A 21,744-nucleotide genomic window follows, 5' to 3' on the forward strand; every position below is an offset into this window, starting at 1 on the left:
CACACAACCTCACACAGAGAAATTAATCCAAACCCCACTATTAACATACCTTTACAATAAGTCACAATAATATTATGAAAATTCTTATATTTTCATGACGAGTGCAAGATGAAAAGCTTAGACAGTCTCTTTTTCAGCAACATATGTTGCCTTTAACATAGAAAGCAATTGAGAAAGCAGCCACTCCTGCTTATATTAGTAAAGCATTCACAAATGTACATGAATGCATGCGTACACATGCTGAGCTCTCTTGTGGCTCTAATAGTGTGATTCACAGCTGGATAATAGAGATGTTGTTACTGAGGATCACACAATACATCAGACAGTCTTGGATGGATAGCACAATAAAAGTGTAACATCAAAGTGAGGTGCCTGAAAACTGTGCCGCAACACATTTTATTTATTGTTAACACCACTTTTACTGGTGAGAAGATATAGCTAACAACAAACATAAGAAACACAGCATTATTGAAGACAAATAAAATGCTGCCAAATGCAAGTATAAAACAAGAGCATGTTCACAGTACCTCACATAGCTTCCAGAAACTGGGCCACGACTGAAAATAGTCATCGACAATTATTTACCAAAACAAAGCTAACACTTTTGCATAGACTAGGATATTTATAAATATTAGCAGGCAGAAGGCCATGATGTTTAAACATATAATCTAATCAGATTGCATTCATGAGCCAAGGGCTTGTGGCTCATGCTTTACGTACCAGCTAAACCCTGCAATTAAATTTTAGCTTTGAAAGTCGCGCCATTATCTATTACTCCTTTACATATCCATCAGAAGGGAGACTACAGATTACAGTATCCCATTGCTGACCTTCGTGCTTTATGGTACTATTATTTTCCTTTGCATGGTGTTTTCAGCATAGATTTGTAAAAATAAATTTTTAAAAGTTTCCAGTATATGTACACAAATAATTTACATATTTTATTTTTAAAAAATTGTTACTTTGCTGTTAAATTTATCTCATCAGTATGTCCATTTAAAGTCATTGTAAAAGATTTATTTTACATATTAATGTCAATATTTACAGTTAAAATAGCAAATAAAAGCATTTCGACATCTTTAAAGGTTATAAAATATCAATATTTCCATTTAAAACAATACTAGCAAACAAAATGTTAGGTGCCATACAGCTTACTGCAAGAACTGTACATTCATATTTTATCCATTACACATATCCAACTTGGTGTAATAAAGATCACTGAACAATAACAACTCAAGTAAATAGTGCAGATACTGCAGGTACATTGCAAAAATAAATCACAAGCTGGAGTTTGTAACTGTTCAATACAATAAAAGAATTCTATTTTATTTTACAGAATACATTTAATTTGCAGCTTGAAACATTTCCAGTATCAAAGATCTGACAACGGCTATAATTTATGGTAATTTATTGAAGATAAAGTGATATTATTCAGAATTTGATGCAACTGTTATGCCTGGTAAGTTGTTCAAAGTGGTGGTTCTACTGATTACTCGGTGCATGTGCTGCTTTTCCAGTCCTTGCTGCTTTGTCATGTCCTCCCCGTACACAACCTGTTTTTTAATGCAAAACAATAAGAAAAGTTTTTTTTCAATAAGAGCTCCACTTCTTAAAATCACGCATCATAGGAAAACAGTTGGGGCGGGGATGAGGGGCTGCGGATGCAGTGCTGCTGCCCAGAGAACTTGCACAATTAAACCAAATTCAGTGCTGCATGATGCACATGGGATAAATGTGAGAAGTGACATCTTATACAAAAGAACTGAAGTTAAACAGAAGTGTTATAACTGAGTGGAAATGAGTTGTTAAACAAGTGGAACTCAAAATAGCTTCCATGTTCCATTAATAATGCCCCAATATATTTTTTAGCAAACAAACAGAAGCGGTTGTGAACATAGATTTATGTAGACACAATGCTCTACATGTTTGAAATGAAATGTGTGCCCATTAAATGGACTACTACCCACTATAATTCTTCAAATTCAATTAAATGATGAAAGTGGCATGCACCACTCGTGGTTGCTTGAAATGATCCAGCAACATAAAAGTATAATACAAGCCTATTGGATAAAGCTATTTCTTTGGTGCAAGTTGTCTGCTGATGAACTTACAGCAGATGGCATAGCTTACATAACAGCCCCTTTTGTGAAGCAGGGCAGCAAAGACGTCTCTCTAGTGATAGATAAAAGGTGTAGATCTGTCAACAAATTCTTGTCTCGCAACAGTCACAGATGTAGAGATGCTTCAGGTGTTTTCTCACCTGTATTTATTTCCCCTCCCCCATGAAATTTGTCTCTCATCTAATCATACAGTACTATTGGAGCCCCAAAGAAGTTTCCATTTTCACTCACCTTTTATGGTACTATAAATTGCAGCATCAACCAAGCATAATTTAAGAAAATATTGGCAAAGGCAAGCATTCTCTTGCAATGCAATTATAACATGGAGCACGATAAATAAAATCCGAAATGAAATTAAGAACAAGTCCTTTTGCGTATATTTTAGAAAGAGTGAGCGTCTCTCCTCATTGAGATTGCATGTGCTTCAATTAAATTCCATGTGCCAGCTTTAGTCATTTCTATTTTTTCCGGTCGTCATAGGTTGTCTTTTGATTCGACGATGACATCTTCTCAGGGTCACATGTTTCTGCCGTGTGTCTTCATTTGACTAAACATGCCAATTCTCAACCCACAGAGCTTCGAGCACAAGGGGCAGGATGCCCCTCAATGTAGTGGGATTCAGAGTGCAGGATTATTTCCTTTTCTTTCTTTCTCTGCCGCTGCTCTGCCCCATCAGTATGACATTGTGACTCAAAAATGTGATGCAGCTTGATGGACAAGTTGTTGCCATTTTGAACAATTGGTAGCAAACTCCTCCCAGTCATGAATGTCAATGCTGCTGCTCTTCAATGAGAATTTCAGTGTGTCTTCGAGACATTTTCTTTCTCCTCCCATGAAACGTTGGCCATTTGAGTGTTGAGCAAACAGGGCCTGACAGGGGAGATGTTCGTCAGCCATCTGGACATAGCATCCAGTCTATAGAAGTTGATTTTTCAGGAGTTTGGCTTGAATGCTTGTGGATGCTTCAGGCAGGACAAACTAGAGTTTGTTTGATGGTCCTCCCATTGAATCTCGAGGATGTGGTGGAAGCATTGCTGATGGAATTTCTCCCACGCTCTTATGTGTCACTGATAGACAGCCAGGTCTCACTGCAGCACTGGAGTGTTGACGACAACTGCTCTACACTCTAGAACTTTTATTAACTAGTGCAGATCTTTGTTGTCAAACACACATTCCGGTAGTTTGTAGAAGGTTGAGCTGGCGCAGCTGATCCAGTGTTGGACCTCCTCATCAATGGTGACTTTTTGAGAGAGGTGGCTGCCAAGTTATGAAAAGTGCTCAAGATATTCCAAAGGCTCTCCTTCAACACATATGGTGTACTATTTGGCTGACCAGGTGTGGGTTGATATATGAATTTTGTTTTGGCAACATTCAAGGACAGGCCGAGTTTCTTGTGTGCAGAATTGAGGAGATCAAAAGCAGCTTGCAAATCTGGTGCAGAGTGGGCAACGACATTGCAGTCATCCACAAACTGTAGATCATGTATTTTTATGGTGGTCTGTTTAGTATTGGCAAGGGAGCGACTAAGGTTATAGAGTTCTCCATCTAGGCAGTATTTAATACCAACATCAGAGGGCAGTCGATCTTGGACGAGGTGAATAGTCACTGTGAGGTAGATTATAAATAGTATGGAGGCCATCACACAGCTTTTCCTGGTCCAGATTTTTAAGGCACCTAATTCTGATCTCCCCTCAAGACAGTTGCAGTCATATCATCATGAAGCAACTGCAGGACTGTGATGAAGTTTCTTATACATCCAAATCTTTGGAGCACAATCAAATGCTATGGTCAGTTGGTGAATGCAAAGAAGAGTTCCTGCTGCTGTTCTTGACATTTTTCTTGGATTTGTCTGGCAACAACAACCATGTCAGAGGTTTGCCTGGAAGATCTAAAGCCATGTTGTGTCTCTGAAAGGATTTCCTCAGCCAAAGGTGATGGAGGAGAATGCATGTCAGGATTTTTTTCCCCCGCAATGGATAAAAGGGAATTACCTGGATAGATTCCACAGCTTGATTTATCTCTAAGATAAAAGCAAAATACTGTGGATGCTGGAAATCTGAAACAAAAATAGAAAATTATGGAAAAACTTAGCAGGTCTGACAGCATCTGTGGAGAGAGAAACAGAGTTGACATTTCGAGTCTGTATGGCCCTTCTTCAGATGATTTATCTCTCGTTAAGATAGTTACAATTGTTGCGTTCCTGAAGTCGGTGGGGGAGGGGCTAACAGGGGCAGGGAGGGAGGGGAAAGAAAAGGACAGTTCTTTTTCCTCCCGAATCCATAGGTTGAGCATGCTGTCTTGATGTGAGCAAAAAACCTCAGTTGGAATACCATCGGGGCTGCAGGTTTTGTTGGTTGACATATAGATGGCCCTAGTAGCTGCAGAAAAGCTTTGTGTATCCTCACGGTCAGCATATTGTTGGATCCCTCGGACTTTCTCCTCCCACCACATGTCCTTTATCTTCTGGATTGGTGTTTAGGTGTCAGCCTTGAGCTGTTGGAATACTACCTTCTTGACTTGTGAACTTAGGTTGTTCTGCCAGGCAATGAATGCTGCTCATTTTTGTTCTAGGAGGTCACATATTTCAGCATCATTTTCATCGAACCAGTCATGGTAACAACGATGCTCTAACCCAATGGCTGGTATTCTCCGGACTCGCCATGGCGGGACCCATCGTGGGGGATGCAGCGGTCTGGCCAAAAATCCATTGACTTTTGGCGGAACTGAGCGATCCTGGTGATGGGTGGGGCTGGAAAATCCCACCCAATGGTCTGGTCAGGGCCTGGTGCAGCTGGTTTTATTTGATCCCACTGTTCTAGAATTGAGTTACATTTGTCAGGATTTTCCAGATTAGTCGTCAGCTGTACTTCAAATTCCTCCCTTTGGACAGTCTGCTTTAGGGCTGAGACGTTGATCCCCTCTGTCTTTGTTCATCACCGATCGGACAAGTCAATGGTCTGTCAATCATCTGCATGAATCGAGTAATACAGGAATCACTTTGATCTTTCACCCGAACAATAACATAGTCCAGGGGGTGCCAATGCTTTGATCTAAGATCCTCCATGTGGTTTTGTATTTTCCCATCTGGTGGAAGAGGGTGTTTGTTATAATGAGGCCATGCTGAGCACACTTTGTCAGCAAGAAGACACCATTTGCATTGACTTTTCCCAACCTGTTTTCCCAGTGGTTCTCCTTCAGACATCAGCGTCACTGGCATTAAATTCCCCCAGAAGGATAGTCTTTTCTTCTGGGATGGCAGTGAAAACTTCATCAAGGTCAGAATAGAACTTTTCCTTAACATCCTCAATGGAGTCAAGGTTCGGCGCTTAAGTGCTGATGATGGTGGAAAGTTTTTAACAGCAGAGCTGTAGGTGAAGTATCATGACTCTTTCATTTATACAACTGGGGAGTTCTGGCAGTGCAGCCAAGCCAATTCCCTTTGGCAAAATCAACTCATGGGCAAGAGGGTCACTGTCAGCCTTTCCTTTCCAGTGGAAGGTGCAACCCCTCCAGTTGTTTCTTCAGCTGCCCTCCCCTCAGGAGATCGGGTCTCACTGAGGGTGGCGATGTCAATTTGGAGTCTTGATAGTTCACGTGATATGATTGCAGTTCTTCTTTCCAGACGGTCATTCTTGAGATTAACCATGAGTGTTCTAACATTCCAAGTTGCAAAATTTAAAGTTTTCTTTCTTTGACCACAAAGGCAGTGATCCTGCAGAGTATGGCTCCCCAACCGGGAGAAATGGGACAGCCGATTTTTAGGGCACCTTTTCTAGTCCCTTCCCCATTTGGAGTGAGCATCGGGTATCCTGAAGAGGACTGTTCAGTCACAGAAGCTGCTGCCTAAAGGTACCTCTGTCCCAACACAAGATGTCAGCTAACCTTCATGCATCTGTCACCTCTGTCCCCGTCGACAATTCTCAATCACCACAAGGCAAATGGACCCTAGAAAAAGCCTACACATGACTTTGTTTAATGTGGGAATCTTAGGATGCCATCATTGTCCACACGAACTTGCCAGGTTGGTGGTCAGATTTTGGTATGTGTTGAATCACGATAATTGGGACCACCTTGCTGCTGCAACCTTCTTCCACCTTCACAGCCAGTGAGATGCACAGTCTTCCTTTGCCAATTCTGCCATTGAGGATATTTTGGACTGCACTTTGTCCATTACCTCCATCCAACCTGTGAATCGCCACCTTGACATAATGCTTGTGTACTCTGCCGATTCCTTGAGTGACACAATCAGGGGCTCCTTGTTCCTGGTAGTGCCACTCATTGGGTCATGTCTGGAGTATTAATGAGGTCAAGTTAAAAAAAAATGACCAAATTGCTGCAAAGTCAGCTCAGTGTTTGTACCAAATGCACCAAGTGAAAGCCTTGAAAGGTTGGTATAGTCTTTGAAAAACAAATTTGCATTAGTTTAACTTTAGGATACAGTAACATAATGGTTATCCTAGTGGGCTTGGATTTATAATCTGGAGGCATGAGTTGAAATCATACCATGGCAGCTGGCAAGTTTATATTTAGTCAATTAAATAAAAATCTATTATCAGTAATGATGCCAAAAAAACCATTGAATTGTATTCAAAATCCACCTGGTTTGTGAGTGTCCCTTAGAAAATCTGCTTACCTGATCTGGCTTGTATGTGACTCCAGAGCCACAGCATTGTGGTTAGCTCTTAACTGCCCTCTAAAATGGATTAGTGAGCCACTCAGTTGTATAAGGATGGACAATAAATGCTAGCCTTACCAGTGATGCCCACAGATGAGAATGAATGAAAAAAATATTTAAGTACTCGAAGTACTATAATGTCAGCACTCCAAAAATTGGAAGGGAATGAGAACATCAACATAACTTTGAAATCTTCAAAACTTAAATTATAATAGGCATAATTATCACACACAAGACACCTAAAAAGTATTTTAAGATATTCTGGGTTCCTGGCATGTTATAATATTCAGCAAACCAATCAGGTGAATGTTATACAATCTCATTCTATATTTCATTTCAACTTCATCTAAGTCCAAGGTAGCATACTTCTGAGTCGACTTCCTGAACAGTGCGCCTTTCTGGCTGCACAACATCAGCAGAAATAATTCCATGTAATGTTGAACCTTAAAGCTAGTAGCGAAATGTGTAGGGAAGTGCATCCTGAAATCTCACCATATAGTTTTCATGGTGTGGTGGTCCTGGTGCACCAGAACATGCTACCAAGAATGATTCAGCAACTACCCCATCAATGAGTTATCTCTTAACTCACAAATTCTGAAGTTACAAGTGAGTAATGCATGTTATTTACACTTAGATATTTTCCCAATGTCACAAAGCAATAAGTGCTGCAATTCTGGAAGGAATGTTTTAAACATTTCTCTATGTCTCCTGTGAAATTAATTCAGAGAAGTCAGAATGGATTCTTAATTACGTGCAGGACAAAAGTCTCTTCTATAATACTGTTGTGCAGTTAAGTTTTGGGCATAAGATGGAAGTTTAATTTACTGAGATTTTTGTGCCCCTATAATAAGGAAATCAGACTGTTATTGGCTGATATGCAACAAGTATACTTTCTGTTGTCTGATGATTATCCTGTTTTTTTTTTCTCATCCAATTTTTCTATTGCTTGCTTGTCACCACCTATAACTGTTAACAGAGTAATGCTGTTTGGTAGTATGCAGGCTAGAACTGATATGAAATTGGGTTAGAAGTTAATAAAGGATTGTGTGGAGTTGTTTAACTAAACACCTACAAGTGTGGTTGGCAGTGATGCTAAAATAATGTTGATGTTTGGCTTACGTTATTATGGTTAAACGTAATAATTTTTGCAGGCAATTAATGTGAAAATGAAGCAAGAAAGCATTTTGCTAGTGCAAAGTGCATTTTCTCTCATGCAAAGCCAATTTAGAAAGCTGTAAGTTTACCAGGTTAATGAATCACATGTTTTGTTCCTAGACATAAAAAATGCACGATTATAAAACACAGAATTAGAAGACATGTAAAAAAACGTTAGATTATAGTGCCATTTCAACAGCTAGTGACAATATGATAAAAAAACATATAGCTAAAATGGGATAAAAGCAAAATACTACGGATACTGGAAATCCGAAACAAAAACAAAAATACCTGGAAAAACTCAGCAGGTCTGACAGCATCTGCGGAGAGGAATACAGTTAATGTTTCGAGTCCAAATGACTCTTCATCAGAACCCCTGATGAAGAGTCATTCGGACTCGAAACGTTAACTGTATTCCTCTCCGCAGATGCTGTCAGACCTGCTGAGTTTTTCCAGGTATTTTTGTTTTTGTACCTAAAATGTGAGTTCTAACAATTCTAATTATTATTATTCAAATGTAGCAACATAATATCAAAAATACATTTCTGCAATTTGGCAAAGTATTATGGTCTTATTCCTTTCTATAAAAACTATAATTCTCTATGCTCCTACCTGACATAATAGTCAATTTTTTATGCGTTCCTGACCATCAGTACAAATATCTTTATCAGTTGACTTCATTAGATCACTTCTTCACTAATTTAATTCTTGAAACCCTCAGGGAACTTTAGATATTAGCCTTTTAACCAGCTGCCAGAAATATTCATTGCAAAATTAGAACTATAAAACTTATTGTCTTAAAATTCAGATCACGGAAACATTGGTACCTTCTGAGAAAAGGAACAACGCCACACAAGCAACTGATAGTATAATTGCAAACTAGAGATTTTGTAACATGAAAATCAAAACATAACATAATGGTGCAGTGCATTATTATTTTAGTGTGACAGGCCATTGGTTGAAACCCATGACTTTCCACGCATGTTTTTTTCTTTATTCTTTGATGGGAAGCGATTAATGCTGGCAACACCATTTTCAATATTTTGCTGATAGAAGCCAGTCACTTCATCGCGTGAATTTTCCCCATTTCGGGCGAGCTCATCGGGAGCGGGTAGGGGCAGTCATGGAGCCAACCGCTGCCCACGATCAGCTCCGCACAGCCATTTTATGTAGGCAGGCCAATTAAGGCCCACCCAGCATAATATGCGAGCAATAGCGCTGAGCTCTACCTGTGCAGGCGAGGGGAGGAGGAAGAGTCAGGTCTAGTGCATGTGCTCAAAAGAGTGCCTCAATCTCCCTGAGGCATGGCGCTGCCTCAGGGAGATTGAAGTGACTGTTAAAAAATAAATAAAAACAATGGGCAGAATATTGCTGTCGGCGTGCAGGGGTGGGCCCGACACGCCTACGTGTAAAATAACGTGCTATGGCATCGGGCGTGCATCCCGAAGTCATCATGCATTATTTCGATATTTCGTTCAGCGGGTGCGCACCGGAGGCGGCTGTGCACCCGCCAAACTGTCAACAGCCCACTAAGGCCACTAAAAAAACAATTAAAGTTGTTGACAACGCTGCCTGTCCAACCTTAAGGTTGGCGGGCAGGCAAAGAGCCCAAGTAGCCTTCGTGTTTTTCAGGAAACTTAATCCACGGGCAGGATGAGGTTTCCTGAAGGTTTAGTAAAATAAATAAATAAATTTTGCTAAATTGACAAACATGTCCCAGCTCATGTGACACTGTCACATGAGGGGATATGTCTAAATAATTTTTCACTTTATTTATAAAAAAGTTTCATTATGTACTTAATCCCCTTGAGGCAGCTCCGTGCCTCAGGGAGATTGTTACACTCTTTCGCGCGCATGCCCCGACTCTCCCTCCTCCCCCCACCTGCACAGGTAGCACTGAGAACTACAGAACGCGTATTATCCTGGGCCGGCCTTAATTGGCCGGCCCATGTAAAATGGCGGCACGCAACTGTTTGCGGGTGGCGATCAGCTCCACCCAGTCTGCCCGACAGAGGTAAGATTCAGCCCAATGAAAATTTTATGAAACATGTCTACTCATGTGACTGTGTCACATGAGATGGGACATGTTTTTATTTTTATAGAAACTTTTTATTTAAGTTGTAAAAGCTTTAGGAAACCTCATCCCACTCGTGGATGAGGTTTCCTAAAAAACGTAAAGGCCACGTGGCCTTTTCACCTGCCTGCCAACCGTAACGGTTGGACGGGCAACATAAAGTTGAACTTAATTACTTCATTAATAGCGCCTTTTAATTATCGGCGGGCACACAGCCGACTCCAGCGCATGCCCGCCGAATGAAATATTGCGACACAGCACGATGATGTCGGGAGCATGCCCGACATCATCGCACGTCAATTTACGTGCCAGCATGTCGGGCCCGCTCCCACACACCGCCTGAAAATCCTGGCCCATGAATAGAAAGGGGTGCGCATGTGTGTGAGAGTGAGTGTGTGTGTGGTGTGTGCATGTGTGTGAGAGTGAGTGTGTGTGTGGTGTGTGCATGCGTGTGTGAGTGACAATAACCATAATAATTGCACCATGCAAATTTGTAGAGATGAATTACCATTCTTTTATTAAAATTGAATAAGATGTGTCATTCAAAACTTTTCTCAGGGTATCTGTCATGTTACTTTGTTGACAGATGGATTTTTAAATGTATAAAATCATGCAACCCAAATGCTGATTTTTAATTTCTGAGAGTGCTACAACTTGGACTGAAGAGTTACTAGAAAACAAACAAATAGATCTGCCAAGTTTGTGCAATTTGGTTGACATATTTGGCTAGCCATTTTACAATAAATTAATAAATTAACAAAAATGAAAACAGAAGTTGAAATACAAAACCATGCAAAGCCAGTAAAGAGTAAAAAGTCACCATAGATAGAGGTCCAGACATACCATTTTTGCTAACAGTAGTGAAGGAGGTGATAGACTGAGAAGAGTAGAAGTTGGAAGAAGTAAAAGCATAATTCAGCTGCCAGAGAAAAATAAAAAAAAGATTTATTGAGTGAGGTGGTTCTATTGAGGAGCCAGGTGCTCAAGTATTACAACCGATAAAATAATTTTTAAGATTCATCTTCAAATCATTTTCAATGAGATACTGTTACTTACAAAGTCCCTATTATCATATATCAAATAAATTCAATATTGATGCTTCAACAGACTAGAAGAAAAACCGTGAGCTGTTTCATATCAGTACTCTTTTTCATCTGCAATCCCCAATTTAAGTGACAAAATCCCATTTCTCCTTAGCGCTCTTGCTGAAGTGAGATAACTACCATAAGCATACACACATCTCAGCTCCCAGATTAAGAACGTAAACGAAAGATCGCCCTCTGCGAGAATTCAGATCAATCAATCATAAAGATATGTTGTGTCTATCATATCTTGCGATTTTTCTTCTAGTCATTGAAACAGTACAAGTATACAACAAATACTTTTACAAATGAAACAAATATTATGAACACAATTACCCTATTTCTACATTGTGTATATTTCAAATTGGCAACACAGGAAACAGAAGTAGAGTAATTATTTTCATGGTAAGTATTCTAAATATTTCATCTCCACTATTTTTCTTTCAAATTTTCTGTCATACAGTAATTGCTATGGCAAATCAAGGTTGCTACAGGGAATGGTGAACTGGTTCATCATGTTACTAATGCCAGGTTTATAAGATTGTTATGTTTGTGCTGTCTTTTTTAAATTCCAGGTAAAATGGAGGAATGAAAGGGGTCATGTGACCTGGTCTGAATTCTGCCTGACAACGAGCCTGGGTGGCCTGGTTGCTGCAGGGACAGGGGGGCCCAGGTTGACTTAAAGGTATAAGATCTTCACACCTGGAAACAATGACAAGGGCAGCTGTGCTAACTGTGGATAGACTTTCAGTTTCCACGTTTTGGGCAGAATAAAGAGAGGGAGGGAGGTCTCATAGGAAGAGAGACAAGGGAGTGCAGTCAGTGTGGTCAGCAGAGAGGAGAGTGCGTCCTTTTCTGTTGTGATGAAATCTGTGGTTTCAAAGTTTGTATTTTTTTTGAGACAGACCCTAACTGAAAAGGGAAATGGAAAAAATGAAACAGAGAAAGTAACTGGAAGGCTCAGTTTCCTAAGAAAATGAACTGAAACTGTGCTTGGAAACCAAAACTTCTAGGATGACTGAACCTGATTGAAAGCATACAAAAGGACACAGCTTAATCCAAGCTCAGTGGAAGTTCATGAGTCTGGTGGTGCAGTACAGGAAAACTAAAAATCGATAGAATCCAGATCCAGAGGCTGAGGATAAGTTGGTGCAGCTGTTTCTGTAACTTGAAGATAACATTGGTGGATCTACACCATCCAGCTCAAGTTGAGGAGGTTCTGCAGACATGTGCCATTTTTGGTGAAGACCGTGCCCGTGGAACTCGGGTTGGTTGTGCGCTGTCAGCTGGGGATCAGACTAGCACCTAGAAGGAGAGGAGCTGACATTCTTCATGAGGAAGACAGAGTTTTGAAGAACTTTGTGACTGAGATTGATATGCTGAGTGGACTGCCAAGCCAATTTATAAAATCTGTCTCAGTTGTATCTGTCATTTAATGTGTAATTCATAGTTTAGAATCAACCACAATTTGCCGGTTAATTCATGTTCAACTTATGTTGATTCTGGGTTTTAGAGCATAGATAATACCTAAGATAATGTTTGGTGTTTGCTTTGTTTGACTCTCGTATAGTAAAAATCTTTTCATTTAAGCTGTGGAATCTTCTGGCTTTGTTCTTTTAGCACATACCTGGGATTTCAGATTTCTTTTTTTTAAAAAAGGTTTACTGAGATCATAACACTGTAGACGACCAGGAAGAATGTGGGAGAGAACACTGCCTCTAGTTAAAGAGGTGTGTCCTGTGGCAATCTAAGGAATCTGAACGATTCATCCTGGTGTGACTAATTGGAGAAAGAATCACTGGAATAGGCTGGACTTCTCTAAAAACTGAGAAAAGCTCCTTTTGGACAGTCACTCAGGGTTATGACTTGGCAAAACAGGGCTTGGTGAAACAGGCAGAAGTGAACTTGTTGGAGGCTGGGAGTGATGTTGGACTGTTTCTTGTGAAAACTGTTATTTTGAGCAAAATAAAAGCATAACCATGGCATTGGATTTTCGGTTGTCTTAAGAATTAAGGGTGGGGGGGGATATATTTTCTGTAGTTTAGTGTATTAGTTACCTACTAAATAGTGTTTAGTCAATGTTGTTTTTGGTTAGATTGTTACAGTAAATGTCTTATAATTTGGAATATTGTCTTGTGAGCCTTTCAATCACTGACTGGAATTTGGATCTCTTTTTAAAAGCTATTGTTACAATCCCTGTGAAGACCAATCAGGTGAGCTATGGAATGACTGCTGGGTATATTTTAATAATGTCTTTCTACATATTAAAGTGACTGATTTTCTTCTCAGGAAATGTATTATCCATCCATCTGATGCCAGTAATGGCATAGCTAGCTGCAGTAAGGTTTCCTTTTGTTCTGCCCCAACAACATACCTTAAACCTCAGAAGAAGCCCCTCGCACCCCAGGCTGATGTTTTCATTGTTGAAACTTTATGACAAAATAACAATACAATTGAATGCCCAATAGGACCAATTTATGCTAGAAATCTATGCCAACTGAGAACCTGGTGAAATTACCCAGATGATTATTCATAGGAGCTTCACAGCCACTGCCTCTTTAACCTAGGCTAGTACAAACCTAAAAAGCACAGAAGTGAAAAACAATGCCCTGGTCCACTGCACCATCTAGTCCTCTGGTGGATGCATTTTAATTTAAAGTTAAACACACTGCAACAGGAGACATACATAACAAAGGGACGTCAGTTCGCAAAGACGGAAAAAGGAAGAGGTTATGATGATGAAGTTTTATTTGATTAAACACATTCCCTTCATCTACAGGCTCAGATTTTTCAGCCTGTGATGAAGCCATTCCTCTCACCACTGATTTCAAAGAAAGCTGCTTGCAAAGATTTTGCAATCTCTGTGCTGAGGATTGCTCCTTTCTTGGCTACAGTTTGAGTCTGGCACCAAACCAAGGGAATCTCCATGCATCCAGCAACAGTGTATCTTCAAGTGGGGTAAGCAGCCAATCACATTGAAGCATTCTCACTGATAGCAAATCAGGAAGTAAAATGCACTTCATTTTATACTTTTAATTGATGTTTTACAGAGCATGGAATAAATGGTTGGGACATATGCATGGGATTAAGGTAAAAACTGACATTTCAAATAAACCTAAAATATATTTGCATAATGGAATTTTATCATAATGGAGAAATTTGACTTTAATAAATATAAAATTAGTTTTCAGGGGCACTAATTATGAACTTAATGCATAGTTAAAAACCCAGTTAACATTATTCAACAACTTTTATAAGGGTTTTTACAGATAGACTAAGAGCATAAAAGGGCAAGCACCCATCAGTCCAGAGAATTCTACTTCATTGTAGTCTGTGGGGATTTCAAAGGTGCACAATGCTGGGAAGTTACAGACAGCAACTTCTGTATTCCCATGTTTAACTGTGCATGTGAGGACTCCAGGAGTTGCTGTTAGCTTCAGAGGAGTAGTGAGGGTGAACCCTGATTTTTTTTTTTGCCATTGGAAAATACAGGCCATAAATTAATGAACTTGATTTTACTAAACAAAGGATTAGCACCAGTTTTTTTTTTAAACCCTCAATTATTCCATGACTTTTTAAGGTAAGTAAACCCCCAAACGAGATGGAAGAGGGCAAATTTAAATGAGAGAACATTCTGCTATACTTCTTTTATAGACCACTACTATCCTTGTGTTCAAATGACAAAAAATTTAAAAATTCAAATGTGCTACAGCAGGTCTAACTATTGGCAGACACCATCAGATGCTCTGCTCACAGCAATGTATAGGTATTACACTAGCTAACAAAGTTGTGGTCTGAATAGTTGATCATGTATAATGAGGCTCCAATTAATCTTACTATAAGTGCTTTAGGTCTTCCTTTATCACTCAATATCAAAAAGATTATAATATCTGTACCTAAATTACAGCTGGATGCTGAAAGATGTATTCAGAACTTGATCAAGTGGTGCCGAACATTTATAGACCAGATTATGAACAATTATCATGATTCACAACTTAAAACAACATTCCCTTTTTCAAAAAAAATGTATTTACGGGATCAAAACTTGTCCCTTCATACACTTTATTACTAATTTTTTTGTATTTTTACTTGATTCATTCCACTAGTTGTTATGGCCAAAAGTTTCATTAATTTAAATGTCAAGAGTGTAAGTGAACAGAAAATCAAACACTGCAGATCCTGGAAACCTGGCATAAAAAAACCAAGAATACTGGAAATTGACAGTAAGTCAGGCACAGTGTCTCTGGAGAAAAACGACAAATTAATTTTTCGGGCATAACCCTTCATCAGAAATTTCCCTCCACAGATGCTGTACCTGACTTACTGAGTGTTTCCAACATTTTCTGTCCGTAAAAGTGACCAGGATCATCATAAGTGAAAGAAGAAACCTGATAAAAATTAACCTGTTTGTTTAAGGAATTCATTTGGTTATTAATTATAAAATGACTGCTAAGAGAGCTGTGACTAAATATTACTGGAGCTACAAAGCTAAAACCTATTTGTTACAGTTTAGTGGTCTGCATCTGTCCGATTATGCTAATATTACAGCTTAATAAACCAAGTACAGCTCTGAAATGAAAACAGATTATGTGCTTTAAATACTAGCCAGAGTAAGAAAAACATATAAAGTGTATTTAGATATCACAGACCCAGGAGCATTTTAGGAGTATTTTAGAAGGCTATGTTGAATTGATAGAACTAACGATATGATTGTTAAACATAGTTCTTGCCATCTTCAGCAGACCTACTATCAGGCTGAACAAATCATTAAAATTTCATTAATTCTTCGCAGAAAACAGGGACGTGCATAGGATTAATTACATTATGTAAGCATCAGAATAAACAAACATTCTTACACTGCAGCTAGATTCCCATTCATTTCCAACTGATAGGTAGAAATCTGTAGGCAGCTGGGATGGTGGGTGAAGGGGAGGAGAGCACAGAAAGAGGTGGACATTTCATGTCCAGGCTGCCCTGTTTGCATTTCAAAATGGACACTAACAGGATCAAAATTAGTGTGCAAAATGAAAGTGGCCACTTACTGAGTGGCCATAGGTGCTTTTCAGGAGACCTCAATCCGGGTGACCAGATGTCTCACTGAAAACAGGTGTGAGCCTCATTATTATATGAAAGTTGGTATTAAAGGACTTAGGAATGACCCCCAACTCTCAGCCTGCCTGTACCATCATGATTTCCTGCTCCCCCCACCCCACTACAAACCAAATCATGGTTAGAATAAATAAATGGGATCCCCAGCAGTCAGGGGAAGCTGAATGGAGATTTTGAGGCACATTTTTATGGCAGTTGCTTGTGGGTTTTCAGCATCAAAGGCTTCCAACTTTAATGTTGTTGTTGCCGTAGGTTCCACAGAAACATTACCTGTTGCTCTGAAGTGCTGATTTTTATACTCCTGACAATTCTGCTTCTTCTCTTTAAAGGTGCTGCTGCAGAACTTTCAAGTTCAATCGTACTACCTGATTTTCTGCCTCCAGAGTACCAACCTGCCTACTGAGGAGCAGATTTCATGCTCACATTATAATGAAGACCCCATATCAAAATGATGGGGCTTTCTGCATCCTCCTCTGGGGGGAGGGGGGAGGGGAGCACTGTGCATGACCCAAGTCCGAGCAAATAAACAAAAAGATGAACTGTGCAACCTACAAGATGGCAGCAATTTGATAGTAATGCTAACCTGCTCATTCATGACTGTAGACAACTCGCTCAGCAGATCTCTGTAGTGAGACTTCATCTCCTCCTGGTATTCTAATTGGTCTTCTTTAATCAGCCGTTCATTAACCTCCAGAGCATGTCCGCATGCAGTTGCAAATTGTCTGCACAAATAAGATTTAAGACAATTAATAAACTAATTACTGATTATTTCATAATGATGCCCAGAACATCATTAATGCTTTTAACAGCATTACAGCCAAATACCTGTCAGGAGTTTTATTGAAGGTATGAGGTAGCACTGTTGACTAAACTGACCTGATAGCCTTAGTTTTGATGTTTGTCACAGGGGTGACAAAAAAAACAGATTGCACATAGAACAACATGCAAAGTTTGCGTGGAGACAAAACTAGCAGAGCCAACAAATGTTGCATGTGAAGAATGGTGTGTGTCATTTCCACTGCAGAGAGCAAGCACTATTTTTGTAGTTGTCAGACAGAAATCTGTGTGCATTGCACCCGGTGTTTTGGTATAAAAGTGGCATAAAACATACCACATTGTAAGCAAGATTGTCTGAGTCCAACCTACACCTGCAAATTTGTGGTACATTTAGGCATTCCAGGCAAATGCTTGTAACAATAATTGATCTCCTTGAACATAAAAATTAGGGGTGTCATACCTGTTAAAGGTCCCCACTCAGCAGCTGCCAACCAAGGTATTTTTTTTTAACACATTTGAGAAATATCTCCTTGTGGAGCCAAGAGAAGCAGAAGTGCTTCCTCTGGCTTTACAGGAGTCTTGATTGAACCCCTCCCCATTTCCACTGTCCTGGGACTTAATGAGGGCCACTGACAATGAGGAAAGCACCCCGAAATTGACACCGCTCATTGGGCGAGTTGTCTGCTTTGAATGTACCCTCATTTTCTACTCAACACCATTTAGTTTGATCTAAGAGTCAGGATGTACCTTTCCTGTATTACCTTGTTGATAGGGAAACGTACAAGTCTTATAATATTTACCTATCATTTTACAGAAATGACATGATGCAAGCCATTTTATTTGCTCCCTTTCCACCTGAAAACCAATTTTTCCCACTCCCTTACATTATAAAACCTCTGCGTTTTTGCCACACGGCCTGAGATGGATCCATTCAGATCTTAACGCTGGCATTCATGTAACCTCTTTTCACGCCTCCGCTCTAGTTTGGAACCCTATCCCTTAAACCCTTCCTTCCAGTCACCGAATACATTCAAAACAGATCGATGAATTTTTGGGCTCTAAGGAAATCAAGAGATATCGAGGTAGGAAATTAAAGTTGAGCTGCAAGATCAGCCATGAGCAAGCAAGAGCATTAGGACATAAGAAATTGGAACAGGAGTAGGCCACATGGCACCTTGAACCTACTCCACCATTCAATAAGATCAAGGTGTTGATCTTTCACCTCAGCTTCGGTCTTGGACAAACTCTGAACATCTAGAGCTCTTTGGGATAGAGAATTCCAAAATATGGCCTCCTACTGCTCTTATTTGTTACATTCCAACATCTATTTCTCTCTCCACCTTCAAAAACTTTGTAAAACCTGTTGGTGTTATTTCTGGCTCGCTGTCATAGTCAATATTTCTTCTAACTTCTGATTGCTGTGCTTGACTCATTTGGTGTGGTCTCTTGATGTGTAGCTGCACATGCACACATCTTAAAAGGAACGTAGTTTGTGCGCGGCTTCTATGTTCTATATGCAGCACATTCCTGATTGGTGCCTTGGAGTTAGTCATATTATGTCTGGATGTTGCTGTTCTGCAGCTCAAGGGTGAAAACAGAAACTCCTATGACGCATCTCTACTTCTCTATCTCACACACACACACACCCGCACCCTTAGAATTCCGTCATCTTTTTCTACCTGATTGCTATGACTTGGTTTGCTGTTGTGCACGTTGCACAATTTCACAGGAGAAGAGTGAAAATGACAATTTTCACAACAAATCAAACACACAAAGAAGGTCATTGTAGCTTTCATTGCCACGGGAAAATGGATGATGGAAAAAGAAAATCAGGAGAGATGTAAAATGGGCTTATGGTTTGCTATCACCCATTTTTCATTTAATGATAAAAGTTACAATTATCTCAGCAGAATTTCTCCCAAAAAGCTGGAAATCAGCAGCCAGTGTGAAATTTTAAATTCAAGGTTCAGATTCTTAACAAAAGTGTCTGGAAAGATCTGATCGAAATTTGTTGCATGTATTTCTAACACTAAGCAATCACTTTAACAGGCAAGCTGGATAATTGTCTTTTCAGAATGTTGTCATTTTGAATGCATTTATTATGTTTGAAAAGATTACAAAGAAGAAGCGTAATGACAGTTAAAAATAGCGTTAAGAAATAACTGGAGCAGTGAGATTGGTCAGTTTGCTGTGCTTTCTAGGTTGTGAATGGCAACTTTGGAATAAAATTGTGGAATTCAATTGCTCAGCTTGCTTCTGACGATTCATTTGCAGCTCTTTGAGTTGTTCACATTTACAGGATATTTGATTGGTAACATAATTGCTTAATTCAGCAATTACAAATTCTCAGCCAGTGGACACATGGGCCTGAATCTTCTGATCGGCGTGCGGGAGCGGGCTCTGCACGCCAACGTGTAAAATGACACGCGGTGACATCGGGTGTGCGTCCCGACGTCACCACGCGTCATTCAGATCTTCAGTTCGATGAGCACATACCGAAGTCAGCTGTGTGCCCGCCAAACTGTCAAAGGCCTATTAAGGTCATTAATCAACTAACTGAGGCACTTGTAAGGGCTGCCCGTCCAACCTTAAGGTTGGCGGGCAGGCAAAGAGCCCAGGCAGCCTTTACATTTTTCATGGAACCTCATCCACGGGCGGGATGAGGTCTCATGAAGGCTTTATAACTTTATTAAAAATTTTTAATAAAATTCATAGACATGTCCTAGCTCATTTGACACTGTCACATGAGGGGACATGTCTGAATAATTTTTAAAATTATTAATCGGATTAATCTCCCTGAGGCAGCTCCGTGCCTCAGGGAGATTTCTGCACCCTTTCGCACGCATGCACGAAAGATCGCAGACCCCGACTTTCCTCCTTCCCCCCACCTGCACAGGGAGCGCTCAGCACTTCCGGGTGCGCATCACGCTGGGCGAGTCTTAATTGGCCAGCCCACGCAAAATGGCGGTGTGCAGCTGATCGCAGCCGAGCAAATTCTCCCCATGGTGCTTTCAGGCTCGGCAGCCTCAAGTGCAACTTTTCTTGATGCAAGATACCTTTAAAAGGCATAAGAAAGGAAGGAATAAATAAAGGAAGTCTGTTGGATATAAAACTTTTAATTATATAGACTAGACTTTCCAACCATGTGGTTTGCATATTACTTACATTGTAAGGAAGAATATACGTGAAGAATCTTTGGATCAATATACCATTTCAAGAAAATTGATATTTCAGTATTTAACCTTCATCTTCCCGCAATGCTTACCTGAAAATCTCTTTGAGGAGTTTGACTTGGTTGTCTGGATATTTTTTTGCATTCTTTTCCTCTAGAAAAGCCCAAGCATAAGCCATGGGCCCTGCATTTACCTGTGCAGACAAAGATACAACTAAATGAGCACCATTGCAAATTAGTAAATTTGGTAGAAAACAAAAACGAAATACAAATGCAATGTTATAAACAGAGTATAATCCTTGGAATCATTGTTCACATTAGATTAACACAAGAAAACAGAGAACAAGAAAAGACTCCCATTAAATTCACTCTTTCCAGAAACAATGTACAATCTCCCATAACCCAGTTCTATCTGACTTATTTTATCATCTAAGGGGAATGCTCATTCTAATAAATACCCTGACTCCAAAGGCAATCAATTAAAACTCTATAATGCTTGTCCACACTGAGACATCCTTCATTCAAACTTGGCCAACTATTTTCCACAAATATGGATCCCAACTGCAAAGGTACATTACAATTCAATGATTACTTGATTACCTTGGTGTACATCCATAAATATCCTAAACCCCAATTTTTAATCAAATATTTATTCAATTATTTTTTGAAGGAGTTAATCAATGTCACAGTAACTGCTTTTGCAGTGTCTGTTCCACATATCTACCCTTTTTTCTAGTCTTAACACAGTTTCATTTGATGGTTATAACTTTGAAACTTGTGTCCTTAGACTTTGTCCAATATCCAAAGCAACTAGCTTGCTTGTATTTTACAATGTTTTCTCTAAGCAAAAAGATAAGGGAATTATTATATATGCATGCTATAATATATCATGCTTATTCCAGTAAACAGTCATATGCTCTGACCAGTCAGCGCTCCAAGATTATTCTAAAAGTTATCTTGGACACAGTGAGATTCACCTCAGATTTTTCAAATTGTCTGGTCAACCAAGGAACTGATGCTGACCTAAGAGTCAGTCTGTGTTTAGCGGGGCTTTAGTTTCCTAATCAGCTGTATGAAAAAGAGTGGCTGAAGAGGGTAAATTGCATGAAATCACCACAGCAGAATCATAGCATAGGATATCGTGCTGTATCTTGATCTGTAGAAGTCAGATTCGATTTATTCAGGTTACACTTATTTAATTCATTGACTCATTTATAACTATCCCACATTCCTCAAGGTCAGATTTAATTTATTATGGTTTCATTTACTTAAATCATTAATTTGTGGATGATCCATTCACCCTGAAGCATATATATACTTCTTCACGACATGTTTATTTATTAATTGATTTCATCTGGCCCTCTGCCACAGAAGTCCGACTTGATGTATTTGAGGCCATGTGCGTTTATTTACTTCCTGTCTAACTCCTTGCCTAATTTGCTTTATTCCATACATTAAGCATGTATTTATTTCAGAAATTGCCAATTGGCTTACTGCCACAGAGATGTGATTCTATGTACACTGGTATGCGATAGAAGGGCTAAAAGGGAATTATAATGGTAACTATAGATTGCTCAGTA

General features: G+C 39.6%; 1 protein-coding gene across 7 annotated transcripts in view; it reads right to left on the bottom strand.

Moving 5' to 3' along the window:
* Window positions 1-369: 369 nt before the first annotated feature.
* The window catches only part of dock10 (dedicator of cytokinesis 10), a 370,245-nt gene continuing 348,870 nt past the window's right edge, over window positions 370-21,744 (bottom strand). For 6 of the 7 annotated variants that reach the window (XM_078563739.1, XM_078563738.1, XM_078563737.1 and 3 more), the window contains 3 exons: window positions 20,258-20,358; window positions 16,799-16,937; window positions 370-1,553 (listed from right to left, as the gene is read on the bottom strand). In XM_078563739.1, the coding sequence (XP_078419865.1) occupies window positions 1,428-1,553; window positions 16,799-16,937; window positions 20,258-20,358 (366 nt within the window). In that variant the 3' untranslated portion in view covers window positions 370-1,427. Of the gene's footprint in view, window positions 1,554-10,514; window positions 12,412-16,798; window positions 16,938-20,257; window positions 20,359-21,744 lie in introns of those variants that run through there. The other variant, XM_078563742.1, reaches the window with a different exon arrangement.

Source organism: Cetorhinus maximus, chromosome 19, assembly GCF_964194155.1.
Source record: "Cetorhinus maximus chromosome 19, sCetMax3.hap1.1, whole genome shotgun sequence".
In the NCBI taxonomy this organism is placed as follows: domain Eukaryota; kingdom Metazoa; phylum Chordata; class Chondrichthyes; order Lamniformes; family Cetorhinidae; genus Cetorhinus; species Cetorhinus maximus.